The sequence below is a fragment of the Lepidochelys kempii genome, chromosome 27 (assembly GCF_965140285.1).
Source record: "Lepidochelys kempii isolate rLepKem1 chromosome 27, rLepKem1.hap1, whole genome shotgun sequence".
Classification (NCBI taxonomy): domain Eukaryota; kingdom Metazoa; phylum Chordata; order Testudines; family Cheloniidae; genus Lepidochelys; species Lepidochelys kempii.
The window spans coordinates 17,468,708-17,489,892 of NC_136406.1; the positions used below are offsets into that span (position 1 = coordinate 17,468,708).

At 64.4% G+C, this 21,185-nt stretch overlaps 1 protein-coding gene across 1 annotated transcript; it reads right to left on the minus strand.

Annotated features, from left to right (window-relative positions):
• Nucleotides 1-207: 207 nt before the first annotated feature.
• Nucleotides 208-15,427, minus strand: LOC140904005 (serine/threonine-protein kinase 17A). The gene is made up of 7 exons (XM_073326124.1): nucleotides 15,245-15,427; nucleotides 8,638-8,850; nucleotides 4,722-4,866; nucleotides 4,394-4,520; nucleotides 3,975-4,023; nucleotides 3,129-3,308; nucleotides 208-2,079 (listed from the first exon to the last, which is right to left on the minus strand). Exons 1-7 carry the CDS (start codon nucleotides 15,337-15,339, stop codon nucleotides 1,788-1,790), a joined length of 1,101 nt encoding a protein of 366 aa, XP_073182225.1. The 5' UTR covers nucleotides 15,340-15,427; the 3' UTR covers nucleotides 208-1,787.
• Nucleotides 15,428-21,185: the final 5,758 nt, after the last annotated feature.

A 21,185-nucleotide genomic window follows, 5' to 3' on the forward strand; every position in this document is an offset into this window, starting at 1 on the left:
AGGCCATGTACCACCCGAGCCAGCTACGCCAGCTGAGATGGGGGCACCACTTGTGCTGCCATGTGCACATCCTCAGAGCCACGGGGCATTTCCTGGGTGCATTCCAGGGGAAGGGGGTGAACCGGTGCCCGCCTGGCAGAGCAGCAAACTGTACTGAGCTCCCCTGGGTGGCTCCTGAGCCCAGCAGCACCGTGCCGACCAGGTGGGATTGTGATGCTGGGCTGTTGTCATGGCCCTGGCAGGGAGTCAGGCACTGGGGGCTACGAGTCAATGGCCGTCTGCTCTGCCATCGCTCCCAGGAGCTCGCCGCACCGGGGAACGCACCGCCCGTCCTATGCACCGCGGGGGCCGAGCTCACCTGTGCCGGCCGGAACTGCAGCCCCCATGGGGCCTCAGCCCTCAGCGGCTGGGGGAGCCCCTGCAATCTGCTCACTTCAAAGCCAGAGTCAGCAGGTCACTGGGGCCTGGGACACCTGCTCCTCCCCGTCCCATTGCACTGGCAGCCCCCCCTTGCCCTGCCCAAACCGCTCGCATGGAGCCCGGGCTTGCGTCTGGCGGGGAGAGGCAGGCAGTGGGCCCTGCTGGGGTGGCCGTAGCCCTGGGGCAGAGGCCGGTTGTACCAGCCCTAGCTAGGCTCTGTGCCTGCCTGGGTGAGTGTGTGGGGCCCCTGTGGGGCACGGGGCCCATGGGAACCCCCTGGGGGAGGAGCTATAATATTTTTAAAGAGAGAAACTTTAATCCTTTATTTCAAAATCATGAAGCAACCACGTGTCAAGCGGCAGCACCCGGCAGCGCGGCCGCGGCAGCCGCCAAGCCCAGCGCCGGGCGCAGCCGCAGCTGGGAGCGCCAGGCCCTGGCTGCTGCCCCACGGGCTGCCCTGAGCGGGAGCCCACTGGCACCCGCTGGCAGGAGCTCCCAGTTCGGTCCCTGCCTGGCGGCTTGATGCCAAGGTGTGAAGGCAGGCAGACCGTGGGCTGCTCCAGTTTCCCCTGCAATCGGCACCTGGAGCGTCAGTGGAAATCTGGTGGCACGGCCACCTCCTGGTGCCACCTGCCCCTTGCCCTCACCAGGGCTCTCCCCGTGTCCAGCACGTTGGCACAGAACAGTGAGTCACTGCGGCCCAGTGGACCTCCCCCCGGCCCAAGTGGAGCAGTACATTATTTGCTAATTCAGAAACAAGAGGCAAAGCTTGGGTCTGCTGCTGGGTGGGGCGGGGCCAGGCCGTGGGGCCCTTCCATGCCCCCCACCAGGATGGGGGGGGCATCCCTGTGCCGTAGCCCCCAAATGGAGCTTCCTGGGTTCGGAGCTGAAGCAGCCTCTGCCCTGCCAGGCCCTGTGCTCCTGCCAGCAGCTGCTCTGCCCAACTCCAGGGGAAGCTGCCGCAGATTTTGGTTTGCAGTTTGAATTGTGGGGATCTAGGGGTGACCCCCAGGGCTTTTCCAAGGTGTTTGTCTCCCATAGAGGCCACAGGGGCTCGGTCTCCTCCTGCAGCCGCTGCCTGGTCCAGCTTTGTGGGGCAGTGACCCCAGCAAGCTCCTGCTGGTAACGGGTGCTCCTGTCCCCATCACTGACAGTGGGGGGCTCCCCTCCCCCCCAGTGCCCCAACCTATCCCGTCTGGCTCTCCCGGGACCGAGGCGAAGCTGCTCCTGCTCCCAGGGAGGCCACCCCTCCAGGGGCCCGTCCCTCCTGAGTCCGGGGCAGGCTCGGAAATGTGCCCAGCAGGCCCACGGCGAGTCCTGTGTGCTGCTCTCCAAGGCAGCGGGCAGAGGGGGCGCGGGCTGCCGGCTCAGCACACCAACTCCTGGGCAATCTCCTGCAGGGCTGGGAAGGGCTTCCGCGCCCCGGGCAGCTCCGTCTCCCGCCCCTCCAGGCCCCCCAGCTGCCGGCAGGGGCAGGGCATTGTGTAGGAGGCCACCAGCACCAGCTCCTTGTCCTCCTCGGGGCCACTGCTGCCCTCGCTCGCTGGGGCCTGCTCCGTCTCAGCCCGCACCGGGGACACCAGCTCCACCGCCGGGGCCGGGGCTGGGGCTGGGGCCAGCCAGGGGTGCTGGAGGCACTGCTCGGCCTTGGCCCGCTTCCTGCGGGCAGGAGGGAGGGGATTAGTGCTCTCAGCCTCGGAGTCCTCGGCCCTACCCCTGCGACTGCCCCCGGCCCGCATCGCTGCCCCGGGGCTGCCCTGCCTTCCCGTAGCTCCGAGAGCCCAGCCTTCCTCCCGTACCGTGCTCGCATCAGGGGTGACAGCCAAGCAACGAGCCCCCTCCCCAGGGACACCAGCGAGGCCAGCTCCAGGGCTGATCTCCCCAGGTGCCGGGAGCGCGTACTTGGCAGGAGGCTCTGACCCGGGTGCCACATGCCTGAGGCTGGCGTGGCAAGGTGTGACAAAGTGGGACTGTTCTTAATGTTTCCTCTGAATATTTTGGGGGTGCCTCAGTTTCCCCTATGCAGTTCTTAAGTATCTAGGTGGTGGGATAAGGGTGTATGATCGTTGCAGAGCCCTAGAGGGCAGGTGTGTGCAGGGGTCTGGACACAGAGAATGGCCGACACCCTGTTTCCTGGCCACTGATGGCCTGGGCCCTTCCCCCCTGCAAGGTGAGAGCTAAAGGGTTGGAGAACAAAGGAATCAGGTGACCTCCTGGCCCGGGAAAGGAACAAAGCCCAGAGGAGGAGGGGTGGGAGGGAGTTTCAGTTTGGGGCTGGCTGGGACATGGAGTGAAGTGCAGACGTGGCTGTCTGGCTCACTGCCTCCCAAAATGGACCCAGCTGAGGGGTCCTGTTCTCTGCACCTACAAGCTCTGTGTTAGACCATGTTCCTGTCGTCTAATAAACCTTCTGTTTTACTGGCTGGCGGAGAGTCCCGTCTAACTGCGGAGTTGGGGGCAGGACCCTCTGGTTTCCCCAGGACCCCGCCTGGGTGGACTCGCTGTGGGAAGCGCCCGGAGGGGCAGAGGAGGCTGAATGCTCCGAGGTCAGACCCAGGGAGGTGGGAGCCGGGTGAGCTGTGTGTCCTGCAGACAGGCTGCTCCCGGAGAGGAGACTTCCCCAGAGTCCTGCCTGGCTTCATGGGGAGCAGTTCCAGAGCATCGCGCGGGGACACCGAGACACAAGGCCAGGGGGCAGCAGCAGGTACCTGGGGTTCTTGACGAGCAGGGAGCGGATGAAGTCGATGGCCTGGGCAGAGATGCCCTGGAAGACGTCAGGCGGGAACTGCACGTTCACCTGCGAGATGTTCAGGAAGGTCTCCTGCTTGGTGTCACCCAGGAACGGCGACTCGCCCGTCAACATGACGTAGGTCAGCACCCCGACACTCCTGGGGAGAGGCCCTGGGGTCAGAGCCCGCGGGGAGCCCAGCGGGCCAGGGCCTGGCTCCCCCCGGCGCTAGCCGCCTGGTCTGTGTGTGACGGGAGGAGACAGCCGACAGGGTGGCACAGCCCCACAGCCAAGGCCAGACCCATGAGACTCGCTGGCTGTGCTCACCTCCCGGCCCCTCCCCAGGCTGAGCCCCCTGTCACCCCCACGCCTCTGCTGAGAGTCCTTCCCGGAGCTGGGGGGGCCGATGGAGGGGACCTAGCCCTGTGCACCCCCCCACACCCCCGCAGCAGTATTGGTCATGCCCCAAGTGGGCACTGCGCCCCCCACTGGGTGAGGGGCCGAGGACCCTGGGGCGGGGCAGAGCGCCTTCTGGGGGGAGAGTATCTGCAGGGGCAGGGGAGATTCGCGCCCTCTCCCGGGGTGCCCCATGCCAGGACAAGCAGGAACTCAGCTCTGCTGACGAGGCACCGCAAGCAAACGCTGCAGCTACCTGGTGACCTGTGGTGGGGGGAACATCACCAGCCGCCTCTTAGCGCCGGACCCCCGTGCGCCATTACCCTGCTCCCACCCCACAGGCGAAAGGACAGACCCGCCACCCTGACCCACAACAGGCCAGAGCTGACGCGTGCCCCCAGGAGAGGGCAAAGGGACCCCAGAAACCTACCACATGTCGGTGGCTGTGCTGATGGGCTCGTAGCTCAGGACCTCGGGGGCTGCAAAGGGAAACGTACGGGAGTTACGGGCCCTGCCGCTGGGGCCAGCCTCTGCCAGCGACTCTGCCCCTGGGTGAGGAGGGCGCCCAGGCCGGCAGCGGGGGGCACTGGAGGGGGCAGCAGCTGCGCAGCGAGCTCAGCACAGGGCTGAACCGGCTCGGGGCGGGACCCATGCCCCGTGCCCGTCTCTGCTGGAGCGAGGTGCCAGGGCCCTTGGGTACATGGCTCAGAACCCAGGCACTTGGGGCAGATTCACCCCCGTGAGTGCACGACCGTTGTCTGCAGCCCAACAGGGATGGTCCCCCCCCCTATCCCCGCCCCCTTCCCCCGCCCGTCCCCGGTCTCTGCTGCCAGCCGAGGTGCCACTTACCCACGTACTCCGGCGTGCCCAGAATCTCGCGCACCTCCCGCACGGCGTCCACCCGGCGCGACAGCCCGAAGTCCACAATGCGGATGTCGCCCAGGGGACTGCTGCTGGTCAGGAGGATGTTCTGGGGCTGCGGGGCAGGGGCAGGGTGTGAGCCGAGGGCAGGGGCCCTGGTGCCGGGGCAAGGGGAGGCTGCTGGGAGCGCTGGGGGAACCAGCCCTTTCCAAGCTTGTGTCCATCTGACCGCCCTCCCGGGCGCCCCCAGCAAGGCGGGTGCCAGACCCACCTCGGGCAGGAACGGCCACCCTCCCCCGCCCGGCCTCGCCGGTACCTTCAGGTCCAGGTGGACGACATTGTTCTGGTGCAGGTAGGCGACGCCACGCAGGATCTGCCGCACCAGCCGGATCACGTCCCGCTCGGTGAAGGCCTCGTCCTGCTCCGCCACGCACTGCTGGAAGATCTCCCCGCCGGCCGCGCTGGTGGGGGGGACGGCAGGTGAGGGGGGGACAGAGCACCTGCATGTGCTAGCCCGCCCCCCATCGCACGCTAACCCCCCCCCTTTTCCCCACTGCAGGCACAGCTCTGGCACCTGGCTCCCAGCCTCCCCCTCCACCCCTGGTGCTAAGCACTCGGCCCCGCTCCCCTCCAGTGCTGGGAGTCGAACCTAGGCATCCTGACTCTGCTCGTTTCACAAATGGCAGGCGGGCGGGGACCCCTCGGGGAAGGGCTCCACCCCCATTCCCTGCGTCAGCACAGCCCCCCCCAGGGCCCCGTTCCCCAGCCCCCTCCTGCCGGGATCCCAGGAGACGGCTCTTAGCAGCTCACTCTCCTGGCCCAGCCGCCGGGGCCAACACCCAGCCTGCTACTCGCTGGTTATGTCACCGCAGCAGCAGCCCCAGCGCCCAGAGGGCAGGGCCGTGCACCCAGCCTGGCAAGGCCCTGCCTGCCCCAGCGCCCGGCTCCAGGCCCAGCCCCGGCAGGGGGCGCAGGGAGCACGGCACCGTCCCCATGGAGCTGCTCGTTCCCACGCTGCTGACCCTAAGGTGCCCCCAAACAGCCAGGATGCAGCATGTTCCTGGGCGCCCGCCGGGCTGGTTCCTCGCCCGGGGTGTCTCTGCAGCTCTGCGCAGGACACCCTCCAGCCTGTGCCAGTGATTAACCAGGAACTGCCGGGGCCGTTTCCCTGCCAACTGGCCCACAGGGCTGTTCCCAGCCTCCTGGCAAGGGGTCACAGTGCCAGGCAGGCCCAGGCTGGGAGGGAACCAGGGGTTGGCCTCCAGGAACTGGGAGAGCCAGAAACCTCCCTGGGGAGCCTGCACCCATGGGACCAGTGAGGGCAGGAAGGGTTGGATACGGCTTCAGAGCAGGCCCCAGTCTAGGTGCCCCAGTGGGATGGGTGGGTCTTTGCCCATCCCCGGCCCTGCCACCCCAGGATCCTCTTCCCAGACCTCCCCTTTGGAGTCCAGCGATGTGCATCGTGGCAGCTAACCCCAGCACAGGCTGGCTGGCCCTTTAAAGGGAGCTGCTGGCCCCAGCTGGCTGGGATCAGAGGGGTGATGGCCCTGGAGGAGCTGAGACCTCAGGTTGAGTAGAGGAACCACAGCGAGCAGCTGGGCTGGCCCCGGCCCCGAGTGAGGGGCTGCAGCAGGTTGCTGGGGGCTCCGGGAAGGTGCCTGGGACGCGGGGCTCTAGTCCAGAGGCAGGAAGGTAACTCTGAGGGGACTGGCCTGAAGGGAGCCCAAGTGGGGTGAAAGCAGCCTTGGTTTGTTACCCTGGAAGGGGACTGAATTCTGAGGGAGTCAGCTGGAGGGCTGAGCCCACGAGACCGGGAGTGCCTGCCGTGCCACGCTCAGCCACGCGGGAGGCTAGCGGGTAACCACGCCCTCTGGCCCCCGCTGGAAGCCAGGAAGGGAGGGGGCAGATCGTGGCTTTCCGGGGCTGCAGGGCGCTGCCCCTGGTGCCCTGGCTTTGTGCGCTCGGCGCACCTGAGCAGAGGGGCGAGGTAGCAGCTGGCCCAGGCAGGGAGCCGTGGGTTCTGTGACTGCAGGAACTGGGGCCAGTCCCCAGTGTAGGCAAGGCCACGGAGGGGTCACTCCAGGCTGAGCTGCTCCTCAAATCTGGGGGGACTCTCTAGGGGACATCAGAGGCAGCAAGGCCCAGTGGTGAGGGCCCTGGACTGGGTGTCCGAACACCTAGGTTCTACTCCTGACTTGCCATGGGACCTTGGGCCTGTCCCTTCCCTTCTCTGGTCCCCTCCCACCCTGGTCTTGCCTAGTCAGCTTGAAACCTGTAGGCAGGGACTGCGCTAGGCTCTGCACTGCGCACTGGGGGCCCTGATCTCGGATGCGGCTTGTCAGCCCCACTGCAGGAGCGGAGGGAGCGTGCGGACGGGCAGGTTTGCTTAGCTCACCTCATGCTGTGGTTACAGCGAGAGCAGATCACAGCCCCGTTCTGGGTGCAGAAAACACAGACAAAACCACTGGCTGCTTCTGGGAACTCGAGGCCGAGCTACCGCCGCGTTTCAGAGACTGCCACCCACGCACCTTTCCCAGCGGCCGCACAGCACGCCGGCAGCGGGCAGGGGCCAGCTGGGGAGCAGAATCCATCCGCCTTTCCAGCGGGCCCAAGACCCCCAGGGCTAGCGAGGCACTTTCAGAAAATCCCCAGAGCAGCTGCAAGCTTCTGTTTCCACCTGCGTGCCCAGCGGGGAGGGGTGTAGTTGCCAGGAAGGCCCAGGTCTCACGGGGTCCCCCAGCCACCTGGGCAGGTGCCTGCTGCCAGCACCACGTCAAGGGCTGTGTAATTAGCTGGTGTTTACACTGGCGCAAGGGGCCCAGGGTAGCATCCATGCCCAACACGCTCGTTACCCGGATGCCCAGCCTGCCTCACGTGCCCATGGCATCGTGCCGGCAACAGCCAGCCCCAGCCCAGCCCCTCCCGCTTGTTCCAGGACCAGTGAGGGGGGTACTTAGGAGGGTCCCAGCACCTCAGGGTCACCGGTTCCGACCTGGCCTGAGTGAGGAATGCCCCCTAGGCCTTGCTCCGTCCAGTCCCTACAGGGACATGAAGGTCGAGCTCTCCCTCCTCCCTGGAGGGCAGAGCATGGGACCGTCCAGAGGCCCTGCCAGTAGCAAGAGCTCCTTTCCCACTGCAGGGGGCTGCCGGACCCATAGAACCAGCCCTCCCCCACCAACAGTACAGGGTCCCCCTTGCTCCGTTCCACCCCATGATCAGCCCCACCGTCCCCTCAGCCCTGCGGTGTGTCACTCCTGTCTCCTGCCACTCCCGTCCCGACGTCACTGTCCCGGCACCACCTGGGTCTCTTTCCCGGTAAGTGAGCCTGGCCTGGTTCGTGCAGAGGCCCCAGACAGGAAGCCACGCTCTCTAGGGACCCAGCCTGGGCCCTGTGGTGGAGCCGTGCGGGCAGGATGCGGCCCCGAGATCAGCAGCTGCCCGGAAAGAGAGCTGAGAAACGGGGCTGAGGCTGTTTCTCAGACACGCTCTGGTTAAGTCACTTCCTGCTGAGCTCAGCCCCAGCCATGCAGCCAGCCGAGGCAGCAGGTTTCAAGCACAGGTGCCAGGCAGGGCAGGGAGCTGGTGCCCTGACACGGGCCCCACCGCAGCCTGTAGGTACCCCCTGTCCGCACTCTATGGTCAGGCTGTTCTAGGACCCTGGGAAGCACGTTCTAGCCACAGGAGGCTGCAGGGCCCTGATCAGAGACACCTCCCTGCAGCACCAAGGAGAATCCTCGAATCTCTGGGTGGGAAGGGACCTCAGGAGGTCACCTAGTCCAACTCCCTGCTCGAAGCAGGACCGATCCCCACTAAATCATCCCAGCCAGGGCTTCGTTAAGCCTGACCTTAAAAACCCCAAAGGAAGGAGATTCCACCACCTCCCTAGGGAACCCATGCCAGCGCTTCTCCACCCTCCTAGTGAAAAAGTTTTTCCTAATATCCAACCTAAACCTCCCCCACTGCAACTTGAGACCATGCCCCGCTCTGTAGAGGGTCCTGCCCCCGCCGACCCCACTGGCTGGACCAGGGAATGGGCCCAGCGGGCAGCCTTCGCGATGCAGAGCCAGGGGCGTGTATGGAAGGGCTGGGGCCGCGAGACCAGCAAAGAGGTGAGGCAGCGTGGGGCCCCGGCTGGGCTCAGCGTGGGGCCGAGGCGTGAGGGGCAGGGGGCCCTGTCTGCCCAGGCCCATGGCGGCGAGGAGCCCCGACCCGAGCCGCCGTCCGGCGCTCACCACTCCAGCACCAGCACGATCTCGGCGGGCGTCTCGTAGACTTCGTGCAGATCCACCACGTGGGGGCTGCGGGCGGCCAGCTCCAGCACGGCGATCTCGTTGATGATGTCGAGCCGGCAGTCCTCGCCCTTGCGCCGCTTCCGCAGGAACTTGGCTGCGAACTCCCGGCCCGTGGCCTTCTCCAGGCACTTCTTCACCACCGCGAACTTGCCCCTGCGGAAAGGAGCCATCAGGGAACTGAGCAGGGGCTGGCCCCGGCCCCTCCATCACCACGCCCCCTCCCCACGCTGCGCGGCCCCCCCTGCCCTCCCTCCCCATCTCTTCGCAGCCAGCCCCCGCCCCGGCGAGCCCCTGAGCTGTGAGAGTCACCACAAGGTGCAGCTTCCGCGACTCAGGGACCAGCCCTGGGCCCCCAGCCCTGGGCCCAACCCCCTGCCCGTCCCCCACAGGCTGTAGTGCCCACGGTCCTCTCCCCCATGGGGGTACACCCCCCTGCCCCAGCCTGTGACCGAGCAGCCCCCTTTGTGCAAATGCCCCAGCCTCTGCTTCCCGCAGGAAGCTGGGGACACAGAGGTGAAGGAGCAGCCAGGCTGGGGGTGCTGGCCCGAAGGGTTTAAGTGGTACTCGGGCCAGTGAAGGAGCCTTCAGCCTCCCCTGCTATGGCCTGCACCCACCGGCGGTGCCAGGCCCAGGGCGGGCGCTGACAGGGAGGCCCGGCGGGGGGAGCATACAGGGGCCTGGGTCAGAGGGAGGGCGGAGATGGCTCTACTCAGTGCTGAGAAGGGGGTGCACAGGCCTCCCCAGCGTCATGCACCCCGACTGCCAACCCGGCCCCCAGCACTGCAGAGACCCTACAGCTCCCCTGTGGCCCCCGAGCAGGGGTACGGCCCGGTATCCCCATTATCCACAGCTGCGTTCTGGGGCTGGAGAGTGACAGCCTGGCTGGGGACCTCTGGGACCTGCGGTATCCACAGGGCCCCCTCCCTGTGGGGGAGCGCGACTTGCAGCTTAGCTCCCCCAGGGCCAGCCCCAGAGCCACTCAGACGCCCCCATCCCCCTGCCAGGGGAGCGCCCTGCAGATTTGCACCTGGGGGGAAGAAGCCACCAAGCAGGGGCCGGGGTAGCTCCCGCCCTGCAGGCAGAAGGGTCACGCGGGGCAGGGAGGAGCCAGGATCCCAGGATCTCACCGTGTAAACAGAGAGGTTCCCTGCTGCCGTTTCCAGGAACCCCTCGCCTAAGGGGAACCACGTGTCCCAGGCACCAGACTCCGCTCCTCAGCGAGCGGCAGCTGGGGGCACCCCAGAACCCCAGCACACAGGCCCACTTGCACTGTGCCCACCAAGCCCCAGGAGACCCTGGGGCAGCAGCCAGCAGGAGCTCAGAGACCTGCCAGCACTTCCCCCACAGGCTGCTTCATGCCATACACGTGGGTCCCAACCGACCCACACGGCTCCAGGCACAACCAGACAGCGGCAGCCCCTCCTGCGAGCCAGAGGAGCCGAGCACTCACCCTGCACAGGATCGCAGCCACCTCACCCTGGCCCCCCAGCTCTGGCTCCAACCACCCCATAAGCCCAAGCAGAACCCGGCTTCCAGGCGAAGTCCCGGCCCAGCCCTACCAAAACTGCCCCTTGGCTATGAGAGAGAGAGAGACAGGGCTTTCCTGGCTGGCACAGGCCACCCCATCCTGGCACGAAGCAGCCCTTCACCCTTGCCAGCCGGCCCCACGCTGTGCCATGCCATGCCAGGAAACCGTGCATCAGCCAGCACCTGGGCCCTTGTACAGCCTGAGTCTCTCCCTGTCTCGCGTCATTGGCCCCGAAGAAAAGCGGGAGGAAGCCAGAGCAAATTGCTCCCAATTAGCCGGAGCCACCCAGGGACCTAGCCCTTGTCCCCGGGCGTCAATCGGCGCGTCACAGGCCAGGCCACCCAGCCAGGCCCGACCTGCCACACGCAGTGTCTGGGGCCTCTCCTAGCAAGGCCCTTTTAGGGAGTTGGCCCCTCAGGCAGGCCGCCCATCCCCTGTCCCCGGGCTCCAGAGACAAGTGGCCTGGGTGAGGCTAGCGAGAGATGACAGACCCCTCGCCCGGCTGCTCCCCCGGCTGCACCATTGGACAGAACTGGAGAGCTGGCTCCTGCCCAGCCCCAAGCCGCTCGGCTGTTCTCAGGGCCACCTCTGGCGACAGCCGCTCGTCCCCGGGGGAGCCCCACTTTGGGAGCTGGCTTTCCACTGGCAGCACGCAACCTGTCCTGGGCCCAGGGCTCTCCAGGGACCACTGGGGCATGGGCTAGTCCAATTCACTGGTCAGCTGGCCCCAGCCACTATGGCACCTGGCAGGAGCATGGCAGGACTCCCCTCTCTGAGCCAGGGCTCCCTGCGGGTCACTTAACGCCCTGCGGCAGGCATGGGCAGCAGCTGCTCTGCACTCTCCTGGGCTGGGCCAAGCAGTTGGGGGGGAAGGGTGGGCCCTCCCTCCAGGATGAACCCTCCAGTTTATTGCCATGCAGCCTGGGGACCCTGGGGTAAGCTGGGAGCCGCTGGCCTCCCTGGTCAGGTGCACAGAGAAGTGGGGCAGGAGCAGCGACTGGAATTCCAGCCCAGGGGGATGCCCTTTGCCTCCCGCCCAGCAGCCCCAGAGCCCTTTGCTCCAGCCACCACCCAGCTAGAGGAGCTCCCTTCCCAGGAGCTCGGCCAGCCGTCTCCACCGTGTGCCCAGCCTGGGCTGACCCAGGATTCACGGCCTCCCGTCCCCAGGAGCCTGTTCATTGCCCCTGAGCGAGCAGAAATTGGACACGAGTGCGTCGCGCTGCAGGGACGTTTCATGCCGCAGCGGGTCAGCATCTCGCTCTCTCCCTGCAGCTCGAGGAGTTGACACCCCCCACCCCAACTGCTCCTCACTGGACCCCACGGCCAGGGCAGCTGAAGGAGACCGCAGCCCCTTCTCTGCAGACCCACACTGTGGGGCTCGTCCCCAGGGTGTCCTGTGCTAAGCTGGGGCAGATGAGACAGGCTCCGCCTGGAGCCACTTCTCCTCCTGCAGGAAATGAGCCACCTGCTTCCATGGCTTGTGCTCCCAAAGCCAGAGGGGCAGCTGCAGCCAGCGAGCTCCTGAGGATGATGCAGGGAGCAGGCCAGGGGCTAGGTGCCCGAAAGGAGCCCCCCGGTTCTGCTTCCCTCTATGCCCAGGAAATGCAGGGACCAGCAAGCTCCCAGCTCTGTGGTCAGCCGGACTCCTGGGTGGGTCCTCGAAGTGTTGCTCAGATCAGACAGTGCCAGGAGATGGGCATGGGGGCTGTGCAGCCCAGCAGGGCCCAGCTGCTTTGAACCCAGCACTCTGGGCTCACAGGTGCCACCCAATGGCATCTGGGCCCAACCACGGGGGCGGGGGCAGGTGTTTCCCCAGCAGACTGGATTTGGTTCATCTTGGCTCCTCCTTATGCACCTCCCAGGCCAGCCTGATGTGCCGACCCCACTCGAGAGAGACCCAGAACAGGAATGGCTGGGGGGGTGGAAGAGGGGGCTGTCGGTCAAGGTTGTGGGGCACCAGAAAAGCTTGTGTCTAGGGAGCCCGGGTGAGTAGCAAGGGCTGCAGGGCGGGCTAGAGGGGCACCAGCAGAGCTGCTGCAGGAAGCTTGCTCAGGACTGGGCCTGGCTCCAGCCATGGGCAGTTTGTCTCTCACTTTCACAAGCTCTGAACTTCATGCTTAAATTCCTCTTTAAAAAAAGCATAAGGAGAGCAGGCGCCACTCCCTGAGGGGCGGGGAGGGGCTACACAGCCACCCACTAGGGGTCTCTCGGCTCTTTCCGGCGGTACAAGGACTGTGCACTGCGCTGGACACCGGAGACCTGGGTTCAGTTCCCATCTTTGCCACAGACTCCCCGTGTGACCTTGGCTGCGTCCCTTCATCTCTCTGGGCCTCAGTCCCCAGCAGTGGGATGGAGATGATTGTTCCCTTCCTCGCAGGGAGGCTGGGGGGACACAATCCACCAGTGACTGTGACGCTCAGACACTGGGGTGGGGCAGCTGGGCCTATCTCCTGGCTCTGCCAGAAACGGGGCCGCACTGGCCCCTGGGCCACAGGCACAAACGGAAAGGAGGCCCTGCGGGCTGCTCCCAGGGTGACGTTCTCAGGGTCGGAAGGTGGGGGCCAGCCTCTGTGCTACCTTCCCCTTGCTGAGGGCAGGCAGCAGCCAGTGTGGACTAGGGCAAGAGGCGGCTGGCACAATGGCTAAGACAGGGTGAGATGCCAAGTCCTCGCCCAGGCCGCGAGGGCATCAGGCTCCGGCTCAGAAATAGCCTCCGCCACAAGAACCCAGCTGCAGCCGTCTGTCCCGGGCAGAGTGTGCTGCTAAAGATAGCCAGGGTGGGTACCAGCTCCGGCCTCAGCCCTGGGGAATCCAGGGCTGCTTTCAGAGTGCCAGCAGCCTGCTAAACACAGAGAGCTCCCCCATGCCGGTGGCTGCTCGTGCTACGCCTAGGGCACGCCACCTGCCCAGCACCCAGTGACTCCGCTCTGTGCAGAGCCGCACGCCACCGGGAGATTGGTCTCCTCTTGGCTAGCAGGAACTCAGCAGGTAGCAAGGGAGTTGCTCTAAGCAAGAAACCGCACCGCACTCGGCTTCCGACAGTCTGCAGAGCACTGAAATGCTGGGGGACCTCCCTGCAACCAGCTCCCCCCGCCTGACACCGGGCAGCTACAGCCAAACGGCACTTCAGCGGCGGGAAAACCAGCGTTTGACAAAGCCAGGCGCCGGGGGAAGGTCTCAGAGAGATGGGGGTGCAGGGCTCTCTGCCCTGTGGGGGGGGGGGGAACAGTTACAGGCTGTCTGCCTGCGGGGGGGGAAGGGTTACAGGCTCTCTGCCCAGCGGAGGGCTCTCTGCCCCCGTGTGTGGCTGTGGTTTGTGCGACAAGAGATACTTCCTTCACCAGAAGCTGCTGTATTTCCTTCCCCTCCCCCAGACGCCGCAGCCCGACCTGGGCACTTTCGGTTGGTGCCAGAAGCACCAGCGAAGTGAGGAGATGGGCTAGGAAAGGCCCTTTCCATGCCCCCCACGGGTTATTTCAGGCCCCAGAGGGGAGGGGGATCCCAGTGGCATCCCCCCACCCCCCAGTCCGTGCTGTGCCCAGCTCCCTGCTGCAAGCCTGGCTTAGGGGTCAGCTGAGGACACTGGCGGTGCCTGCAAGGAGGCCTCCCCACCCCTGCTCCAGGCGGCAGAGTGAGTGACAAACCCCAAGGGCCTGGCGGCATCTGGCGATTCCACCACCTCCTCTCCCGTCCCCGGCTCTCAGCCAAGAGCTGCTGCCACAACCTGCAGGGCCCCGGGCTCAGGGCTTGTCCCCTGCCTCAGTGGCCCTGGGCTGTGACGCCCACGGGGGCAGCTTTGTTCAGTGCTCCCCGCATGTGGGCACCAGCGGTGCGGCCCCAAGCGAGGCCACACACATCGCGCCCCCCCCGGGGGCTCGGAGCCTGCTCCCAACTTCCACCGCGCACTCGCGGCCCCCACCGCGGGCGCTCGCAGCCGGGGGGCGAGGCCCCAAAACAGCGCTTGGCCTACGCTTCCCCAGGCCGAGACACCCGGGCCATTCACACACACAGTGACACACACCCACAGCGACACCCGGGCCATTCACACACACACAGAGTGACACACACCCACAGCGACACCCGGGCCATTCACACACACACACAGTGACACACACACCCACAGCGACACCCGGGCCATTCACACACACACACAGTGACACCCGGGCCATTCACACACACAGTGACACACACAGCGACACCCGAGCCATTCACACACACACAGAGTGACACACACACCCACAGCGACACCCGGGCCATTCACACACACACAGAGTGACACACACACACAGCGACACCCAGGCCATTCACACACATACACAGTGACACACACCCACAGCGACACCCGTGCCATTCACACACACACACAGTGACACACACCCACAGCGACACCTGGGCCATTCACACACACACACAGTGACACACACCCACAGCGACACCTGGGCCATTCACACACACACAGAGTGACACACACACACAGCGACACCCGGGCCATTCACACACACACAGAGTGACACACACACACAGCGACACCCGGGCCATTCACACACACCCACAGTGACACACACACCCACAGCGACACCCGGGCCATTCACACACACCCACAGTGACACCCGGGCCATTCACACACACAGTGACACACACAGCGACACCCGGGCCATTCACACACACAGCGACACACACACCCCACAGTGACACCCAGGCCATTCACACACACAGTGACACACACAGCGACACCCGGGCCATTCACACACACAGCGACACACACACCCCACAGCGACACCCGGGCCATTCACACACAGCAACACACATCCCCCCCCCAACTAATTCACACACTGCCAAGCACAAGCTGAGCGGTCTCACACACACACATTCACACACTGACACACGTACAAAGTGAAACACCCCCCCCCGCACCTGCCAGACTCAGCCCCCCTCTCCTTGCTGCGGGCCGGTGACTGAGGGGCGAGCGGGTCCCCAGCCTGGGGGCACCACGGGGGACCCCTCCAGCCCGCCGCTCACCTGCCCAGCTCCCGGCCCAGCAGCGTGTAGCTGTCGGCGAAGCGCTCCGTGCGGATGCGGGTCTGGGTGTGGGCGGCCATGCCCCGGCGGCTCATGCTGGACGGGGCGCCCAGGGGACGCTGCCGAGACGCTCGGGTCCCGGTGCTGGCCCCGTCCCGGGCGAGGGGGAAGCGGCTCTGGACGGGTCGGTCCCGAGGCCGGGGCCAGCTCTGGTGTGCAGCGAAGTCTGGCTCGGCAGGGCCGGGGGGGGCCGCTCAGCCCCGGCGGCGTCTCCTCCTCCCGGAGGCGGCTCCAGGCCCGGTCCCTCCCCCTGCCTCTGCGGCGGCGGCTCGCTGGGGATGGGGGGGTCCGTGCTGCAGACAGCGCGTGGGACGAGAGACCCCCCCCAGCCACGGGGACACACCTGGGGACCCTGGACGTGGGCACCCAGGTGAGGCCTCCGTGGGGAGGGGCAGCTCTGCGCCCCGTCCTGGGCTGGGGAGCAAAGGGGGGGGCTGCTGCTTTGGCCCCAGGGAGCTGGGGGCAGCCCCGCTAGTAACCGTTCTCAGCACTGGCCAGAGGCAGAAGCATCCCCCATTACCCGCCCCCCACACCTGCCCCTGCCCCCAGCTCACTCCCCAACCCAGGACCGGGTATCTGCCTCCCTACAAAACAGAAACAGGCCTGAAGGCCGCAGGCAGGAGCAGCCCTACAGTAACAAACCCTTGTTTGTTAGGTGTATTATATTCAACCCTACAATAACAAACCCTTGTTATTTAGTATGTACTATGGTAACAGGCCCCGGCCCCACTAGAGTCAGGCATTGCACAGGCTCCTGGGACACTCACGGTCTAGCATGCCAGAGGAATGACAAAGCCAGAGGTAAGAAGGGAGGTTTCACAGACATTCCTCCAGAGAGGAATTCTGGTGCCCTCAGCAGCATCCAAACAGACCGTGAACAAGCACCCAGGCCCTCTTCACCATCTCTTCCAGGACAAGCTCCATAGACTCCCTCTCCCGTGTGCTCTAATGGAGCTTGGGGACAGGGAGCGGTTGGTGCACAGGTGGGGCAAGGTTTGCATTGGGTTCTCCCCCTCCCCACCCCCTGCAGCACTGCCCATGTGTTTCTGGCTCCACGATCCTGGTGCTTAATGAGCTGCCGCAGAGAACCCCCATGAGGCAAGTGTGCAAAGCCCTGACAGGCTGCAGGGGTCTGGAGCAGGTCCTCATGGGACAGCTGCCACTGCATTTCAACCGAGGCTGGCCACCCGCCCTACACCCAGGGTGAATTTCACCCCGTGTGCTCAGAATTCCTCCCCGGTTACTAATCCATAAGGAAACTGGCACCTGACACCACATGTGGGAACCCCTGTAGATCACAGTTAATTACAGGACGTGGGGACGTCATCCCAATTATAATTATAACACTCTGTCACTGCCTGGGATTGCTCCAGACAGAGCTGTGAGGGAGAAGGATGCTTCTGAGCTGCGATGTAACAGAGGAAATGACTCCGAGTGGGGGCTGGGTGGGTGGAGCAGCACCAGTGAGAGACACCTTCACCCCCTGCAATCGACCAGCGCTGCAAACAGGCACTGGGGCAGCAGCCTCGCAGGATCCGGCATCCAGCACTGGGATCTCTGGGCTCTTTCATGCCGACAGCTCAGCTGCAGGGGGGCCTGGTTATGAGACGAACGTGCGGCTGGGGAAGGCGCAGAGAAGAGCTACGAAATGACTCAAGGGGTTTGGAGGAAGCGAGAGACTCACAGAGCTCAAGCTGGTTAGCGTCCCAGAGAGACGACTGAGCGGGGACTCGAGCACGGCATGTTTCACGGGGAGAAAATTCCCAGTGCTAACAGGCTTTTTACTCTAACAGGGAAAGGCAGAACAGGACCCAGCGGCTGGAAGCTGAAGCCAGACGAATCCCAGTTAGAAATAAGGCAGCGGTTTGTAACCGGGCGGGTGACTGACCACTGGAACAAGCTCCTCAGGGCACTGGTGGGTTCCCCATCTCCTGGGGTCTGCAGACCCAGACTGGTTCCTTTCTGGGTGACGCTTTAGTCAGACCCCAGCTCTTGGGCTCAGGACGGGGGAGCTGAGGGATTCTCTGGCCTGTGCCATGCAGGAGGCCAGACTAGACAATCTAACGGTCCCTCCTGCCCTTAAAATCCAGGAATGTATTAACTGCAGTGCTACGGATGGGACCAGCTCCAGCCAGACCCTGAATCCTAGAATCTCAGGGTGCGAAGGGACCTCAGGAGTCATCTAGTCCAAGCCCCTGCTCAAAACAGGACCAATCCCCAATTTTTGCCCCAGAACCCTAAATGGCCCCCTCAAGGGTTGAACTCACAACCCTGGGTTTAGCAGGCCAATGCTCAAACCACTGAGCTATCCCTCCCCCAATTGCTTTGCTCTGATGTCATTCTGCAAGGCACCATCTCAGCCACTGTCATTGTGGCTTCAGCCAATCTGCCACAGATGTGACCCCATTCGGAGAGGCCCTGGTCAGGCCTAGCTGGGATCCACCTGGCCTTCCTGCTGCTTAGAAACCTGCGGAGTAACTACCCAATTCCCAGGGAGAGTGATAGGGCATCTCGTGGGCCCGTCTGTCTGGTGCCCATGGTGAGAGCTCTGCATGCCAGCCCTGTGCCCTCCTCCAGCCCCAGCCAAGCATTGCTGGAAGGGAAGCCCGGACAGGAGTGTACAGGGTCAGCACTGCCCGCAGGCTGCAAAGAGGAGCTGGCCAGTGCAGAGTGAGGCCTAGCAGAAGGATCTGGATCCAGAGAGGCCACGCCAAGCGCCAGTGGGCAAGGCAAGGGGCCGAGTTTAGTCTGGCTCCTCTTTGGAGCATCCCCCACCACAATCCCACCGGCTGCCTCCAGTTCTCCAGGTCCCACCCGTTGGCTTCCCTGAGTCAAGTTATCAGAGCAAAGTGCAGCCACATGGTCTAACTGTCCCCAGCGAGGCTCTGCCCAGCTCCAGCCACAGCGCACCCCGCTGGGGACAGGCTGAGCTCCCTCGGACCTGGCTGGGCCCTGCCCACCTGCTCTCAGCACCGACGCTGCTGCTTAGCACCTCAGCAAAGCCACTGGGGCTGGGGAAGTTACCATCTGAGCTTCTGCCTCCCAGTGCCAGACCTGCCAGGGGATGGTTGGCAGGAATCAGAGGGGCTGGTTCTCAGGCTGTGACTGGCTGCAATGCCTTGGAGAGGAGCAAGGAGCCAACCAGAGGTGCAGGTGGAGAATCACCCTGGCATCTCTAGGACACCTGTCTCCCCAAGGGCTTTGCTACCATGCACAGCACCCATCTTCTCCGTCAATGGAATGCTCCCACCTCTGGGGCACGACATGGCCGCTGCTAGGGGGGCAGGACACTGTGAAGAGGGGCTCCCCATGTTCACCTGCCACAGTGAGGAGGGATCATGGGAGAGGCATTGTGCTGGTGCCTGATGGATGGCCCCGGAGATGGGAACATTGTCCCCCCAGCAGGGAGGGCACAAGCCTTGCCCCACCACACTATGGGCCATGGCCCAGCCCCACAGGGCCCTGCCTATCACCAGCTCCCTACCAGCCACTCCCGGCTTCCAGTGCCAAATCTTGATCAGTGACTGATAGTGGTGGATGCAGCTTAGGGTTCTGCAAGCTTCCCACCCCCAGCTCTGCTGGTTGTCCCCCAGTCCCAACCCACAGCCCCCCGCTGTCCCAGTCCGGGGTTGCCCTAAGCCGATTGCCCGTCAGGCTGAGCTGTGAGGTGGTTTTGTGATGTGGACAGGTATCCACCAGGAACCAATGGAGCCAGATCATCCCATTTCAGGAACACTCTGGGTTTACTCTGTCCCCATGCATCCTGAGAGCAGCCCCAGGGGGAGGGGTGGGAGCCAGCAACAGAGCTGTCTCTCGAGGCACGGATCAGGGATGGTGATAAACCTGGTGTCACTGAGCAGCTGTGGGCCTGGAGCAGCTAGCGGGGGCCGTGACACCATGGTGATGGGCAGGAGCATGAGGGACAGCCAGCAGCCTTGGGATCACTACCCCAGTGTCTCCCCGTGCCCTGCACACTTGCTGGCATCGCTGCTCAGTATAATTCTCCTGCAGTTCTGTGGTGAGTGGCTGCTGCTGCAGACGGAGCTGCCTGTCTGGACTCGTTTGCGATGAGGGAAGGGAACAATACAGCCCCACGGGCTTGTTTCACATATGGCGCAGTGCTCCAGCCCCCCCGCCCCCTTTCCCACTGGCATATGGCGCTGGGCCATGCAGGGAACTTGCTGCCAGGCTGCGAGGCCCAGCTTCCATTGGGTCTGAGCTCCCATCAAGAGATACCAAGCGCATCCCAGCTGGGGACCCCCTGCCCAGCTGGTAGGAGCCACGGCCATGGAGAGGACAGTCCCTGTGCAGCAGGGAGAGGGAAGGGAATGGGCAGCTCAGCAGGCCCCTGCCAACCCCAGAGTCATGGTCCTGTCCAGCTGCGAAGGAAAAGGGGGGAGTCTCTGCCTTGGACTAGCCGTGGAGCCTCGGATAGCAGCCACGGGGCAGAGTCATGGCCTGGGGCCTGGCAGGGGGATAAAGCTCCATAAAGAATCTGGCTCTGTGAGGTCAGCGCCAAATGGGGAAACAAATGCTCCCTCGTCCCCTAGAAACATCTGGACTGGAGGCTGACAGCCAGCCAAGGGGCCTGCACTGGGGCCAGGGATCTGGTGGCTGGGATCTGCTCTGGATCACTTAGAAGGGTGGGGACCCGGTAATCAGGGCCCAGCACCGCCGTGGGGTTCCTCAGCTCATGTTGGGGGTGATTAGGCAGTGGGTTTAATGACAGTTAACTGGGGACTGGAGGAGTTTAGCTCTGCTCTCCGATGGGGCTCGTTAAAGGGCTTATTACATGCTGCTTGATGACTTCATTGACCTGGGGTAAGTGATGCACTGAGGGGTCCCCTGCCGCGTCCGGAACATGGGCCCTCACCCTCCCAGGAGGGTCGGCCCGGGCTGTGTTCATGCAGTCGCTCCCTCTGCCACATAATGCAGCCGTGTCTCATGTAGCCACCCCTTGGAGCCCATCCTGGCCCACCTGTGAGCAATGACCTGGCCAGGGGGCCACTTGGCAGCTCATTGGCTAATGAGGACTTGGGGCTGGCAAAGGCTGCCAGGTGGCGGCCGAAGGAGGGGCTCACAAGGATAAGAGCTCTGGGGACATTAGCAGGAGCTGCTGGCTGGTGAAGAGAAGTGAGTACAAAGGGAAAGGGGCACGGGCACGGACACGGACACAAGCTGCTTGAGGACTAGAGAGGGCCTGATGTGAAACTCAGTCCTGTAGGAGGCAGGACAGGATTCAAGGCCTGCATGTGGGAGGTGATACTTGTTGCCATTAGCCCCCAGCCAGAAGAAGGGCTGGATATTGAGGGGTTTCAGAGGAGCAGCCGTGTTAGTCTGTATCTGCAAAAAGAACAGGAGTACTTGTGACACCTTAGAGACTAACAAATTTATTAGAGCATGAGCTTTCATGGGCTACAGCCCACTTTGTCGGGGGACTAATGAGGGGGAGGGGTTGTACCCTGTAAAAGGAGTTAACCAAGGAGGTTAACCTCCCCACCAAGGAGGCCTCTTGTTCTTAGACCCTAGCTCCGAGTAGCGGACCGCCAGCCCCAGCAGGGAGCTGAGGCCTGGCACTGGCAGGGCCACCAGGGCGTCTGCTGGAGGCTGATGGCCCATCACAAGCTGCCTTTGGGGTGGGACACGGCATCAGCAAAACAGCGTGGTGCAGTGTGACCGCACAGCAGTGGCATGGGGTGATGGCTGGGAAGTGACATGGAGCAGCGTGAAGGCACAGGAGTGACGTGGGGTGACGGCCGGGCAGTGGTGCGGCACAAGGAGCTGGGGGGCGTTGCCTAGGATGGAAATGCCCAGACTGTAACTTGACCGGGGGCAAGAGGTTCCTTTGGGTCTTGGGGTGACAAAGAGCAGAGACTCCCTG